The 16334-nt window shown below is 41.9% G+C and overlaps 1 protein-coding gene across 3 annotated transcripts in view; it reads left to right on the top strand.

The window, feature by feature from the left end:
* The window catches only part of specc1 (sperm antigen with calponin homology and coiled-coil domains 1), a 168045-nt gene that overhangs the window by 82805 nt on the left and 68906 nt on the right, over positions 1-16334 (top strand). For all 3 annotated transcript variants that reach the window (XM_074671964.1, XM_074671965.1, XM_074671966.1), the window contains 3 exons: positions 748-2297; positions 9453-9660; positions 14095-14168. In XM_074671964.1, the coding sequence (XP_074528065.1) occupies positions 748-2297; positions 9453-9660; positions 14095-14168 (1832 nt within the window). The remainder of the gene's footprint in view (positions 1-747; positions 2298-9452; positions 9661-14094; positions 14169-16334) is intronic.

Here is a 16334-nt window from a genome sequence, read left to right as displayed (position 1 = left end):
GATGTGACGGGACAGTTAATATAGATAAAAATGTATATGCTGGTTCAGACGGTTATATTAAATAGTGATTGCTGTGATTTTTTATTGCATTAAAATGTGCCTGACACTCTGGAAACCTGCCTCTGAGGCTTTGTTGACATGAGCGCACATGTGCACCTGTCACTAAATTACAGCTTACAGTATATTGTGACAACCATAGCAACACGTTACAGACTCGTCTCAGAGCAGCGGGCTGTGAGGAACACTAAACAGATAGATGCTCACCTTCCTTTCATTAAACTACCATCTGAGTTTACAAGGTTTGACTGTTGTCACCTGTCAAGCAACAGCTCTACATAACAAATAAATACACTACCTTGCCACTTTGCATCCTGGGAAAAATTGAACAAAGAAAAGTAGATTTAAAAAGATCTGCTCTCCAAAACAAATGCACACCTTAAAGAGTGACGTCTTAATGACAATGGGTGATGGTGCTCATGGGAAATGGAGTCTGCATCCTGGCAAACACTGCTTGTTCCAAATAGTCAGAGTAACTACATATTTTCACTTTACAGCTACTATGGGGGAAATTGACCTCATTTTTAATCTTTTCAATAACTGACAAGGCTTCAAAAATGTTTCTCTGAAATAAGATGAAACCCCAGCTTTAATGCTAAAACAGTCGTCCCTTTCAGACTGTGCTTGTGTCTGTATTTGTTTGTTTCTGGAAAATTAAAGTCGTTTCTGTGTGTGTGTGGTGTGTTGCAGGAGTACAAACAGCAAAGAGGTCTGGTATCCCGGCCCCCAGAGAAATACCTTCCACCATAACAAGAGACCGCACCTCTCTGAGGGAGCAGCTCAGGAGCTCCAGCACTAAGAGGATGGTTTCCAGTGCCAGCACTTCCAGCCTCTCAACGCTGGCGAAGCAGACACGTGCATCCACCAAGTCCCGTGGGGATGCAGAGGGCCAGGAAAGGGGCCTGTTGGAGTGCCAGGTGAAAGAGCTGCTCGCTGAGGCCAAGGCGAAGGAGTTAGAGATTAGCAACCTCAGGATGGAGTTACAGCGCTGCAAAGGTAGAGCATCCACATCGTCACCTGTGACCTCCCCCAGCAAAGCCTCCTGGCAGGAGCCGTCTGCAGACAGAGAGCAGGGGCAGGTGGCTGAGGCCCTGGTCCTGGTCGGGGAGCTGAGGGAGAAGAACGGGAAGTTTCAGAGGGAGCTGGCAGCGCTCAGGGAGGAGAATCAGTTACTGAAGGAAAAGCTGCTCAGCTTGGAGGCCTCCCCTCTTGCTGGTAAAAACACAAACAGCCCCTCCAAGACTTTGGTAAATGGTCTGCCCTCAGACTCCAACGCCTCCACCCCTCAGCAGGACAGTCTCCCAAACACCAGCCCTCTTAAAACCTCTGTCTCCTCAGGCTCAGATGTCACCAAGGACTCACCTTCACCAGACTCCTCTGAGTTTGAGAAAATCCCCTCCAGGTCAGAGTCCCTGAGCAGTGGTGTGAGCGGGGAGGCAGCTAACAGTTCAGGGGGGAAAGGAGTGTCGGTGCAGAGCCTGACAGAGCAGATCCACAAGATGGAGGAGAGCCACCACAGCACCGCTGAGGAGCTGCAGGCCACTCTGCAAGAGCTGGCGGATCAGCAGCAAGTGGTGCAGGAACTGACCGCTGAGAACGAGCGTCTGGCAGAGGCAAAGCGCCTCCTGCAGGCCTCCCTCCAACAGCAGAGGGAGAGGGTGGAAATGATGGTCCAGAAGAACGAGGCGCTGGCTGGAAAACTGGAGGAGCAGGCCCAAGCTCAGGCCCAGAGGGAGGAGGAGCTGGGGGGCCAAGGGCCTCGACTAGCCGAGCTGGAGCAGAGGTACGCCGAGCTGATCGAGAGCTCGCGCTTTGAGCGAGAGAAGCTGGTGGACATCCAGCAGCAGCTGACGGGCAGCCTGCGGGCTCTGGAGGAGGAGCACCAGGAGGCCCAGGGCCAAGTGTGCTGCTTCAGAGAGGGGATGGACAGGCTGCAGGCCCAGCTGGACAGGGAGCTGGAGGCCCGGGGTCAGGCTGAACAGGCTGCGGAGGAGCAGAGGGCATCGGCAGACTGTCTCAGGCTGGAAAACAGCAGACTGAAGGCACAGGTGGACATTGAGAGGCAGAAAGTGGGTGAGCTGAAGGCCATGCAGAGCGCCAGCGACAGCTCCGAGGTGCAGAGTCTGCTGAAGACGGCTCACACTGAGAGAGACAGGCTGGAGACAGAGCTGACAGAGCTGAGGCAAGAGCTGCTGCAGGCCCAGGCGGAGACTGAGCATGTGCGAGCCACGATGTCCAAGGTAGGTCATGAGTTTACACCTCAGTTAAATAATACACAATAACAGGAGTCTGAGTGTTTTAGATGTTACACTAACTCTTAGAATAAAAATCATCCATCCTCAGTGAAGCACGGGCGTTGCATCAGGGGGGATAGGGGGGATGTGTCCCCCCTGATTTTATCAGAGGTCATTTTGTTCCCACCATGCACAAATCCTTCATGTATAGAAAATTCTGACGCTCCTGAATGCACCGTCCACATGCTACCAACAGTTTTAGAGCGACGCAGCAGACCTCAGTGAGGCTGCTGCTGCTGTAGATTTGCGTCCGTGCCAAGTTTCATTAGAGCTCCTACTGGGTTCCTTCTCTGACAGAACATGAAATAAAGTTACATTAGTAATCTGTGGAGACCTCTGGTGATATTAGCACCTCACTCTGCAGCTCACAGCCAGCGGTACATTCTAATAAAAGAAAACATCCATATCCAGCTTCAGTCAAACAATGTGCATTGAAAACATCTGGATCTGCAAAAGTCAGTTCCTAATGAGTCTTGGCTCTGATATTCAACCTTAGTGTATTTTGTTGCTGACTGTGTTAACTCTACAAAGACAATACACTTGTTCTTCACCACAGTCTGCAGCCAAGCGTCTCATCCTCTCTCAAGATTTCTGTTCATAGAGAACAGAGGTCAGCAACTAGCTGACTGCCGCCCAGGGGCCACCCTTCAGGGACCCCGACCTATCATCAATAAATGACGAGGGGATTCTAAATTTGACGAGACACTGGCACAGCTTTTTCAGTGTCAACGCTATTGTTTGAGCTAAGCTGAAAACGCACAGACCAATGGCATTTGAGTTAAGCAATCCCACGTGATGCCTCTCAGCCAATGACGTCTTTGCATTCCAGGTGCTAAATACTGCAGCTCTGCAAGCAGATGAAAGTTCAGAAGCAAAAGACAAATGAAAGGACAATAGAAAGAGACAGAAAAAGTTGTTAAGAGAGGGAAGATGCAGAGTCCAGTTAGCCAGTGGAGTTAAGAGAGAAAAACATCCACACATGGCGCAGTCCAAGCAAAGAAAAGTGGACCGACTCATTCATGTTCATTCTTTGCTCTGAGAGCAAAAAAAACACAGTCTGTTGCTCAGAGACCACTCACAGTTATTTATTTATTTTTATTTATTAATACAGCTTTTCTTAAACTTGATCTAACGTTATACCTATCTACTTTGAATGTTTCCATTAACATAAATATTAGGTAACCATAAATATTATCAAATATATATGTGCTTAGTAAATTTATTAGAAAACAAAAAAGTATCATTAAGTGGTTTACTTTGAACTCTCTCGTTCCCAGAGAGCTCCTTACAGAACTACAGGAGTGAATCATTTTAAAACAAAATCATGTTTTCCCCAAATTTGAGACAGTGCACTGGAACTAGGGATGGGTACCTTTCACATTTGAAACGATGCGGTACCAATGCCCGGTACCTGGCAATCGACGGTACCAATTTTCGGTTCTTTTTTGTGTTTATTTGGTAAAAATATTAATTTGTTAAATAATAAAACTTTTTTTTAATTAAACATATTTATTCTTCAATATATAACCTTGCAATGCTGTGTTCATGTCCAGCATTGAAAATTGCCTACTCTTCCACTCCCTCACAGTCACAAGGATGTGTTTAGGTTCCTAAACATGGAACCTTTTGATTTTACGTGATTCAGTACTCCGTACTTTTGGCAGAATTTGGCCGGTACCTATAAAAGTACCTGCTTCAGTACCCATCACTAACTGGAACCATCTGGGAAGTCAGAAAATTACTTAGAATAACATACAACCTCCAAAACATATTTTCATTAACACACTAAATATTTGACCGTAGTTTATTTTAATTGTTGTTATCATGATCATGAGCATTAGCCTAATATCCACAGACCTACGTTAGTTCCATTGTCATATTTAAGCTCATACATAAGCCTGTTTATAGTTTATGTACCAATGAAATATGGGTACACCCTTTAACCTCATGTCTGTAGAAAGTGATGTTAGAACCTTCATTTAAATTGACCAATGTTCCCTAATTGTTTTTGAGCAGAAGATCATCAGAAGGAGCTGAGAGACCATCTTAAAAGATAACACCCCCAGAATTACAGAGATACAGATTTGGACTGGGTTTTATTATCAGAGGACTTATGTGTGTCTCTTAGGCCTGTCACGATAACAAATTTTGCTAGACGATAATTTTCCAAAGTATTATTGCTGATAAACGATATTATTTTCAATATTATTTGGATTTTTTTCCATTTTTTTCATTGATGTAATTATGATAAATGGGATAATAAAGTGAGTACACCATATCAAAAGCAAGAAACTTTAATTTCTTAAGAGTATTTAACTGTAACTAAAAGGTCAGGATCTTTTAAATAAAATAAATTCAACAAAAAATATAATAAATTTAACAAACAAGAAAGAGAAAAAAATACAATGAAAATGAAATGGACTCTCTTTTAGAAAAAAATACATGTCAATGAAAAGAATTAATACTAATCAAGACAACAAAACATAGACCCTGTCTCTAAAGACAAAACAATACTCCAAAAAAAAAAACAATAAAAACTATAGCCTAAATAAAAGGGAGTTTATACAGTTCCTGAATTGTTTGTAACATGTACTTTTTCCCAGTCAATCCGTTCTGTCTGTCAAACATTTTAAACATTTCTGGCTTTCAACCGTGATGAAGGGCTGCATTTCTTTGGCAATGTATCTGTCTTTGAGCGTCCACCATTTGGTGCTTTTATTTCTATTTACTTTGCAGACCAAAAGCCTCAGTAAGAGCAGATTGTCAAAGAACAAGGCTCCGCTGCACCTCCCCTTCTTCTTCTTTGTCGCCACTTTTTTCAAACAAATGCGACATATCAGCTCGTTGGTGTTCATGAGCTCACACTTTGTTCATTCTGATAAAAAACAAAATATTCCCACACTGTGACTGTGGCAGGCGGCTTAAGAACCGTATCTTTCGTGCCATCACTCATATTAGCGTGTGTTTCCTCCTTACCCCTCAGGACGCTCGCTTCAGCTCTCTCTGTGTGTACGCACGAGCAGCCCCGTCTTCACCCCAAAGATCGCATTTTTGACAGATGCTCACTCTGCATTAAATCTGCTAAATCCGCTATAGAACCTATGCACCCTGATGTTAGGAAAGATAGAGGTAGTGAGCCATCTTCTCATTCAGCCTCTTTGGTGGAAAGAGAGGAGGAAAACAAACATGCATGCACGTGTCAGTTTATCGAGGCTGGAAAACTTACCGAGGACGTTTGTATTTATCGTTCGGTTAATTGATTTATTGATTATCGTGACAGGCCTAGTGTCTCTAAATATGGTTGGTAATTTGTCCTGGAATTCTTATTTAGCAAATTATGGACATGGTCAATTCACACAAGATTAAAAACACAGATGTCCTCTGCAAATATTAAAATGTATCCAGTGCGAATGCATTTTAAAGTAGCCTTACCTAAAGTAAAACCAATTGTAGTTATCATCTCCAGCTCTTCTCAAAAGTCACTTTTGATAAAGTTATTGCTCCCCCTCACACTGTTTTAAACAAGCTGACGCCTTTGCAGTGAAGCATGTTGTTTCTGAGAGGACAGCTCTGTAAACAGTTGTTTTTAGCTAAGATTCAGATGACTCTGCTGAGATGTGGACGTTAGTATGTAGGTTACAGAGCGTCCACACAATCAGTTCAACCATTTTCCACTCGGTTGCCTCCATTGTGTTTAGCTAAGTGGTGTGTGTACAACCCAGGACTTGAAGTATATGTGAGTCACTGTGTTCATAAAAACTTGTGCTGTGCTCATTAGTCAAGTGGAGTTTGACAAAGCTATCAGGAATGCCTCAAAGAATGATCTCTCAGCCTGAATTTACTGTAAACTCTGAAAAGGCAAAAGAAGCAGCGCGCTCGTCTGGAAACGGTTAATTTGTTTTCGCTTGGATGTTGTTCTTAGCAGGAGTTGATTTGAAAGAGCAAAATGCTACAACACACAACCTTTAATCTGTGTACCACCCTGCAAAATGTTCATGTTTAAAAAATGTGGGTAAAGATGACATTGTTAATAACTCTCCTCTCAGTCCCCTCCTGAGGACTGACTCTTTCCAAACATTACCATTAATCAGGCCCAGCAGCTGGTGTTGGGTTTCCTTTTCACCACAACAGAACATGAACTCTTGTTCACTTAAACCACTTTCAGATGTTTCTCAGTTGTAAGTTTGGTTTTCCCCTCAAGTACCACATCACTCCAGAGAGCGGGGGCAGCGGGGGTTTGTGGGTATGTTCCTGGTTACTGACTCCACAGCGAGGCGTGTCTCCACCCGTTTATTAATGCTGTCATTGTTGGCCTGTGAGCGCTGTGCCATCAGTAGGGCTGTCCCCCAGTGTTCGACCCTCTGAGTCACGCTGCTGCGCTCTGCCACCTTGGTGTGAGGGTGAGGTGACTCATAACTTCACCAATAAACATCCAAATCAATCAGAGCCATGTGCTCTCACATGGTGGAGGTCATCACTGCATGACTTCCTCATCTGAGTTCAATATGCTCACAGAGATCTGATTCACAGCTTCATTTCTGAGCACAACAACAATCATTATTCATCTGTGGTGGAGTGAAATAGCTGGAGCAAAGAACACAAGAAGAAGGAAGTCAGATCTGATCTCAGCTGAACTTAGACACTGTTACACCGCTTTGTTAATTACCTAGTTTTACATATTTGCAATGTTTCTTTAAATGATCAATGAGAAAAAAAGCAGCTTCTTTCGGGGACTGTTTTTTGCCATTTCTACTCGTAAACAGCACACAACTACACAAAAAGAGAAGAAACACAGGAACACTACAGGAATCAAGTAACTGCAACCCACACATTGGGCTGGGCAAAACAAGTCCAAAACCTCGTCTCTGTTTCGGTGCTTTTGACTAGTACACCAGTACGGAGACTGGTGACTGCGTGGTCTCCCAGAAGGCCCAGAAAACATTTTTTTAAGAGACGTCTTAAGTAAAAGTAAATCCTACAATTTCTGCGCTTTCATTTAGCAGATGTTTTTTTTTCCCAAAGCCATGTTCAACACAAGCAAAGATTTAGACAAGTGGGAAAAACCTTAGTGAGTGCAAAACAGCTTCAAGTTTGATTGGCCGCTGGTGCTGCCATGTGGTGCCAGGAGAGCTGCCAGTTTTTGTTAGTTTTTTTAAAAAAAATATAAGAAATATTTAACACTTAGAGGGGGGACCGATCACTGATCACCAATCTTTAAAAAGCCTGACCTGCCGATACCGATTTGGGACAAGACCGATTTTTATTTTTTATAACCTACAGCATGTACCTTCAATGTTCCAATCTTATTTTTTTGAAAATCATTAAATGATAAATGTGAAACAACAAAATCTTTATGTTTAACTTTAACAACCAATTAAGCGTCCTGAGTTTTAGATCTTGGAGCAAAAAGCAACAATGGCTGGCTTTCAGACCTTCCCAGAGGTACATAGGATTACCGATCCTCCAAAATTAAGGAAATTGGCACCGATCAGTGCATGTCTTGTAACAATGTGTAAAATAGTTTAACATCAACAATATCATTGAAATGAATAAAGAAATTTCACCATCTGAGACACAGAACCAATGAAAAAGCAGTGGTCCAACCACATGAGCTTGGGTCTAAATTTACAACTAGGGTGATAAATTTCAAATTTCTGGTGGGAAGTGTTTCCCAAATGTCCAGGAACTTTTGGGGGTGGAGCCTTTGAGCTGAATGTTTCTAAATGGCGGAGCAGCCACAGTGCTTTTAATTTTCTCCTCCCTCCATCCACAATAAGATGACCCTCAGCTGTGATGAACTTGGTTTAGTACCTCCTAACCAATGGTCTTCTTTAAGCCTGATAGTGTGAATGTGTCTCTGTCAGCTCCTGGTGTCACAGTTTAAAGAGTGACCCTGTAAACTGGAGACCTTCAGCTGAACATGTCAGAGGATATCCAGTTTACAATGTCCTCAGGACTGCATCTTAACAGTGATGTTAACTCTGTTTCTAGCTTCTGAGCCTCATTCTGGTCTGTACAGACAGCTGCAGCATTCAGAGCATCTGATGTTTTTGGGTGACAAAAAAGGGAGAAGAAATTTAAAACCTCCTGATCAAATAAAAGACCCCAGAGTGTCATATCATAGACAGCACTATTCCTCTGCCACAGTCAACCAGCTGTGGACCAGCTGCTGCCTGATAACCAACGTCCAGGAGCTGCTTGACTTTCAGTACGAATACAGATCCTGACTTTTAGGTCTTAAGCTGGAGGTGTCAGAAAGTTACAGCTTGTGGGAGCCAAGATTTCAGAGCGACGCCACTTTTTGATCCTTCGATGCCGGCTCCTCCTGTCAGTGTGAAGCAGAATTCACCAAGCATTGAATTGGTACTACTCTAAGTACTAGAGTACTTAAGATTACTACAGCCTACTATTGTAGTTTTTTTATAGTCACAGTAAACAGTATTATATGACTTTCCCGTGTGATGTGAAGTGTTTTTATTGGAGAGAGTCTGTGTAATGATTGATGTAGTTTATGATACAGCAGTCCATCAGAGCAGTTTGACGGTATAGCAATAAAATAATAAGAGGGTTGTAATTTATTTCTCCAGTCTCCTGTTCACTCCAAACACATTAAATGGCATGCCACATTCACCCCTTCACGCTACATTCACACACTGATGACCTTTAGTTTCCTCTCTGTGCTTTGAGCAACGAAACCTTCCTGCTTAAAAAATAAACTCATTATTTGATTCTTTCTTTAAATCCAAAATTAAAAGAGTTGTTTCATCACATCTGACAGTGGTGCATATTTAAAAACACATAGTTTCAAATTTCTGGTGAACATTTGGATCATTTTGTTGTATTTTCTACATGTATAGGAAGTCATTGACTTGTCCAGTAATTTAAAAAGGGGAAATGAGGAAAGGCAACCTTGAGATTAAATGGAGAAAGTGCACTACAGCAGTGCCTAAATGAAACAATAAATTATCCCGTCTGAGCCAAGAGTGACTAAAGTGCTTCCATCTAACAAGCACAGTGACGCAATTCATTAAGCAATGCCTTTTCTGAAAACCCATTCCTCCACTTTACTCATCTTAATCTAACAAATGTGCACACACACAGGTGGAGGCCAAATGCCAGCAGATCCAGGAGCGGGCAGAGAACCGGGAGCAGGAGCTCAGCTGCAGAGTGTCTTCCCTGGAGGAGTCTGGGATCCAGGCTGAGAACCAGGTGAAGGAGCTGAAGGAGACCATCTTTGAGCTGGAGGACCAGGTGGAGCAGCAGAGGGCCGTCAACTGCCACACCAACCAGGCCGTCCTGGACATGGAGAGTGAGTGTTTTCCTCTGGCTCTGCTGCTCTGTTGGCTCAATGTGGGATTCAGATACATTTTAGTGTGTTTTTCTAACCAGTGGGACACTTTCCCACACATTTCTGCTCCCAAGTGGATACTTCAGTGTGTCTTTTAACAATTGGGCCATGACATGTGCTGCCTCCTCCCTGTGCACACCACTGGTTTTGATTAAAAAATATGTTTGATTATTTTGAATGGGCCGGGTACATGAGATAAATAACAATAACAATCATTGATACCTGGAAATGTAACCATCAATTTTCAGCCACTCTCTTAAAAACTTTTTAAAAATACACAAATGTATTTTACAAGCTGCAACCTCTGGTCTTAAAATACCATGTTTTCCGCGCTATAAGGTGCTTTGGAGTATAAGGCGCATCTTCAATGAATGGCCTACTTGAAAACTTGTTACTTTGGCGATGCCCCCTGACTACAGTAGCTATGATTAATCAATATTATACCATGGTCAGTGAGAATTCCAATGTCGACTGGTGTGCCTTAGATTGGTCTAAAGCAAGCCAGTTGACAGTTGGTTCGGCAAGTTAAATCACCATTGTATCAGTCCGCTGTGAGCGTTACCATAGCATTGCGTCACACACATTTCAACGGGTGAGTATAACACAAGAGCGCTGAAATATGGATTTTGAAGTCAATTTCAACATTTTTGGACCAAACAAAACATATGATGAATGGGAAGAAGAGGAAACAAAAATAGAACAAGCTCGGCAACATTACAAACAGGTAACATCAGAAGAGCTCAACAAGATTGAAAACGAAAAAAATGAAGAGAACACAAAAAAAAGTTACAAAATGGGCTGTTACAATTTTAAGAGAATATTTAATGTGGAAAGGAAGAGATGCTGAGTTTAATTTTTTAGCTGCTGAACTAAATACTATTCTAAGAGAGTTTCACGCATCAGTGCAGACTCAAACTGGGAATAGTTCCTATATTTGAGCACATTTAGCAAGTTTACAGCAATTATTCTTTCTTTCTTTTAAAGTTAACAGTTTGTGGGACCAAGGTATAAGCGGATTAGACAACTCTGAAGTGTGCGTTAGACCGTTTTAAGGCACGACGTGGAGTGGGAACACCACGACGCGCAGCGGAGTGGTGTTACTTTGCGGAGTGCTAACGCACGCTTTCGAGTAGTTTAATCCTTACTTAATCCATATATAAGGCGCATTGGATTATAAGGGGCACTGTTGGCTTTTGAGAAAACTGAAAGTTTTTTGGTGCACCTTATAGTGTGGAAAATAGGGTAAGAGGCAATGTGGAAGTGTTAAAATCTGAAGTTTCTCAAGTGTCTGCTTGAAGTTGGCTCCAGAAGCACCAGAAACCACATACACACCAAGCAAAAAAGGCATTTCCACAGCAGAAATAGACATGTTTACAGCCCTGTAAAAAAAATGTCTTCAGTCTGAATAGATGATTTTTTTTAATAGTGCACTCTGTACAGGGGGGGGGATTTTTTTTCTAGCATGGCAGCCACTGGATCACGAGTTCTCCCATACAAAAGCACAGCTCACCTGACTCTGGTGGGCACCCTGTAGCTGTTAGTGAGGAGGCTCAAAGCCCACCACATTTCCAATATGGCTGCTGCCGACGATTTGCTTCAAATCCCCTCATCAGAAACAGATGGGTGATGTCACAGAAACCATATCCATTTGTTCTGAAGTCTGCTGAAAAACCTTAACACCTTAAAGATATTTTAACATTTTTTGAAGTTATTCAAAACCCCCATTTTCCCCGAGTGGTTCAGTTCAGTTCATCACAGTACTAAACGCATTTTTGGCGTTTACACAGACTAATTCTGAGACAGATCCCCAAATAAACGAGACGAGCCGTCCCACTTTTTGGTACTCTTCCATAAGGGTGCCAGACTAAACTAATCCAGTCCCAGAAGGTGGAGCTACAACACTGCAGTCCTTTCAATTGTCAAAAGAATCCTCACTTATTGTGCAACATGCAGATTTTTATTTTTTATTTTTATAACTGTTAGCATATACCTTCAATGTCCCAATATTTTTTAATTGAAAATCATTGAACAATACCTGTGAAACAATGAAATCTTTATTTTTAACTTAAACAACCAATAAAGTGTCCTGAGTTTGTCACGGAGCAAATCAGAGACTCAAATGCAGGACAACAAGGAGACACAGCATACCAGAAAATCCACAACAAAAAGTTTATTTACAAAAACTGAGGGCACAAAACAGGCACTAGCCACTAGAGGCTAACAACTAAGGAGTCAGGCTAACTAAGAAGCTACAAAGGAAACTAAACGGCTAACTGAGGCTGTGCTGAGATTTAAATAAAGATTAAATGAAGACCCAAACTGTGACTAGAATAAGGCTAAAGAAAGAAGCACGCAACCTGCGTGAAGAAAGCCAAACTGGGCAAAACTAAATGCACTACCTCTCTACTGAGTTCTCCCTAGCGAGTAGCCGACCCAGGAAGAGAGGGGCAGCCTTGGAGGACAGCCTGACCGAGAGGAGAGCTTGAGGGGAGGCAGGCTGAGGAGGTGTGTGGCGAGGCAGGAGAGGCTTCAGGCTAGAGAGATCCAAAACAGGTGATTCAGGCAGGGTGGGTCCAGAAGCTGTGATATTGGAGACAAGGGTTAGTATTCTAAAGCGTAATGTGGAAAACTAGCAACAAGCTTAACTGACCGGGGTATGCAACGGTCTGGCTCCGAGTGGTGACTGCAGACTGACTTTAAGGCAGAGGAAGGGAACTGCTGTTGATTACCAACTGCCTGCACCTGGTTGCACTCCACACACCTCTCTCACGCCCACCTGGGAAAAGGAAAAGAGAGAAGGGAGGGGGGGGGAAAGGGAGGCTGCCACTAAGCAGAGCTAGAGGCCCTGACAGAGTTTTAGGTCTCAAAGCAAAAAACAACAACGGCTGGCTGTCAGACCTTCCCGAATCATATGATTAGTTTCATGTGTAAGTATGGGTCAATCACCGATCCCCCAAAATTAAGGAAATTTGCACTGATCAATTGGCTGATCGATCTATCAGTGCATGTCGCGCTGCTATGGCGTCACATTATTACGTAACGGACGAAGTTATTGGCATCTGGCTTACACACTGCCTACCACAAGGAGGCACAGTTGGCTGTGGAAACACAGACAGGATCAGGCTTTACCAGTAGAAATGGGGCTAAAGTAGACACCATGTGGCTGTCTGCAAAGAAGCTGATGGCCTTCCTCTTACATCATCCCAACTCAAAGCTTGACTGATGGTCCCTGTCAACAATGGGCTTCAAAACTCTGTTTCAGAAACATATGGGTGATGTCACGGAGACTACATCCATTTTTTGTACAGTCTTTTGTTTTTGAGGTCATATTTTTTCCACAGCACCACGATATGTGTAACTGACAGCAATGTATAGCTATAAAACATATAGAAGTGTACAAACTGTTAAAGACTGAGTACCAACACACAGATCAAGTTCACAAAGAGGCTCAAACCACTAAATTTGGATTTTCTGCAGCAAGACAACTAAAAAGAAACACAGGTTTGAGTCACAGCTTCCAGTTTTCTGCGTGCTTTGTTTTACTAAGCTGTATCTGAAATCACACACTCACTGGGGACTAATGTTACTGGTATGCAGAGAATCCAGTTTGGGATATGTCTTTGTTTGACTTTTTGAAACTCTTTCAGCTGTGAATCTAAACATGAGGAGTTGTCCCATGATCAGTTCTCATCATCTGTTTCTGTGTTGTTTGTGGCGGGTGTTGTGTATTACTCCTCCCACTTTAAAAGGAGTTATTGCAGAGAGATGGTGCATGGCTGCACCCCCCTGCTGAGCTTCACCTTCATCCATTTGGCTGGCATTGAAACGTGCATTAAATGACACCACCCTGAATGCTCTTTAGCGCTACCTGATAGAAATATTTAAAAAAGTGTTTTCAAATGAGAGCTTCACAGTTAACACCTCCAGACACTGTTCCACACCTCTTTCCAGCGTGGTCATAAAGTGAGAATTTATCGCTTCAGCTTGAGCCAAGTGTAATTTATGACTGACTTTAAGGACTGGAGACTGAGAGTGTATGAGAATTAAAAGCAATCTGAGGACAGACCAACACATCTGTCTCTGACTTACCATCAGTGCAGCTGGCAGATGTTCCAGGACATTTCTGGGTTCAAAGTATTTCAGCAGGCTGTTATGAATCACAGCTGATGAGATTGGCCTGATACTGATATTATCACTGTGAGGGAATATTTCACGAAACATCCAATACCACCCCAAAAGAAATGTTTGTTTTACTGTAGCGTTCATGTAGCAGCTCAGCGGCTGTATCAAACAGACTCTGTGTGCTTTACTCCTGTGTTTTATTGATGTGTTTCTGCCTCGGTCTACAGTCGGTCAGGCCTGCAGTTCTCTGAAACCTCGGCTTTGTCGTTGCAGATCTTGTCAAAAAGCTGGAGGAGCAGAAAGCTGAAGCGGAGCGACAACTGAAAATCTTGAATAGACAGATAAAGGTAAGGAAGCTTCAGCACGTAGATTCATAAAGCTTCTTTAAATAACGTCTCTGGAGCCAGTTGTTTTTAGAGATGATAAAAGAGCTTCAATATTTCAAAGTGAAGGAGTCTGGGTGACTCACCAAGCTATTTTCATCATGGATCATGTAATTGGGACATCCTGGGATCAGATTTACCTCTGCTGTAGCTTTGTGACACAGAATCTCTTTTTTCCATGTCTCTCCTTTGACACTGAGCCATACAATGGGAGAAAAATTACATTATTTTTAATGTGGTACTACCACAATTTGGTGAGAGTATGATGCCAAGAACATGACTCAAAAAAAGTGTAAATGATTTAAAGCTCCTCATCATACTCAATTAAAAAGAAAAAAGATTATCAGCACCAAAATGTGTTAATTCTAAATGTTATCACTCATCATCCATGGTCAGGTTGGATTTTCTCATGGAGACCATGAATCCATTTACAAATACCTTAGGTCCCTTTAATGACATGTAGAAGCCCATAACGTAATAATGACCCATAACGTAATAACGACCCATAACATAATAAAAGTCCTGAACCTATAACGTAATAACTTTTGACCAATCACACAATAATGTATGACATTATTGGCCGTTTTTTATGTTATGGGCCTGATGCAAAAAAATACCCTTTGAAAAAGTAATAACTGGTCTTTAAGAGCTGTCTGCCAAAGACAAGTTGGTGTGTTTTTTCAATGTATAAAATAATTTAAATTAATTATTCATTAATAATTTTAAATATATATTTTTTTAATGTTTAAATGTAAGAAAAGGGAACAGTAATCCTCATTACATCATTTTTGTGCTCAGGTTAAATCAGTTCAGTTCTATTGTTCTATTCTTCAGTTCAGGATCTTAAGTTGTTGAGACCAGAACTCAATTTTGTTATTTATTGTTTAATTTTATCTTGAAGAACATAAGCCATAACAAATATAGTAGATTTAAGGAACAACTGTTACAGAGTTTTAGTAAAGATTGCATTTTTCATGACAAAAATGAGTACTTTTTTGAGGCACTAACTGATATGCTATATCTTGTTACGGTCAGTTATTGTGTTATTTGCCTATAACATTGTAAAAAAGGGCAAATGTATTACACTCTTGGCTGGTTATTGCGTTATCGGCTCAGTTATTACATTTTCATAGGGTTTTTTTTGCATCAGGCTCATAACGTAAAAAACAGCCAATATTATAATAAGTTATTGCGTTATTGGTCAAAAGTTATTACGTTAAAGGCTCAGGACTTTTATCACGTTATTGGTTAGCTATTACGTTATGGGCCTATTACATTTTAAAAAGGCCAAGTTTATTACGTTATGGGTCGTTATTACGTTATGGGCTTCTACATGACACTAAGACACTAAGTTCAGCAGTGAGAAGAGATCTGTGTTTGTCTCTGCTGAAAATCATTCCTTGGATTCATTTTATAGTGATGGTGGACACAGGAACTGGACTTTCTGATAGCTGCTGAATCTGTTGACTGCAGTTCAACAAAATGTGCATCTGCTGCACCACTTCTGCACTTCTCTGTTTTGTTTATTAGCAGTGACTAGATTTCCTCTGGTACATGGAGGGGTGTGTTTCTACAGTTGTAACCCTAACCCAGCTTTTTTTTTTAATCCAACAGTGGATAAGAAACAAATTTAAAACTGTGTTGTTGCAGCTCTGATGTAGCCGCTCCGCTGTCTGCAGTCACTACTCAGTCCCCAGCACTGTCCCACTCACAGTACCATCTGATTGGTTATAAGCAGAGCCATGGCTTGGGAAACAGCCAATCAGTAGTGCAGTTATTACAGTTACTGCAGGTACAATGAACTTTGGAAAACTTTTTTACTGAGTAAAACTTTAGCTATTGATTTTTTTAAGTTTTCATTTAACTTTATAAAACATGCTGCTGAGCCTGGGTGCTGTTTAATAAACTCATGCTTAAAGGTATTTAAATGAAGTTAAGTGTTGGAGTTTGTATTGTTCAAAATTTTGACACCAATATTTGCACTTTGACTGCAAATTTATATCGGCTTCAAATATCGGCCTCCTTTACTACAAATAATCCGTATTGGTATCAGCCCGAAAAAAATCCATATCGGTCTATCTGTAAGGGGGAGCATTCCAGGGGGAGCAGTTTTTGTGGTGACCTCACCGT

This window comes from Halichoeres trimaculatus, unplaced genomic scaffold (assembly GCF_033239565.1).
Source record: "Halichoeres trimaculatus isolate MK-OKI-2021-1 unplaced genomic scaffold, fHalTri1.1 fHalTri1_scaffold_6, whole genome shotgun sequence".
Lineage (NCBI taxonomy): Eukaryota > Metazoa > Chordata > Actinopteri > Labriformes > Labridae > Halichoeres > Halichoeres trimaculatus.
This window is presented reverse-complemented; position numbering and strand designations above follow the sequence as displayed.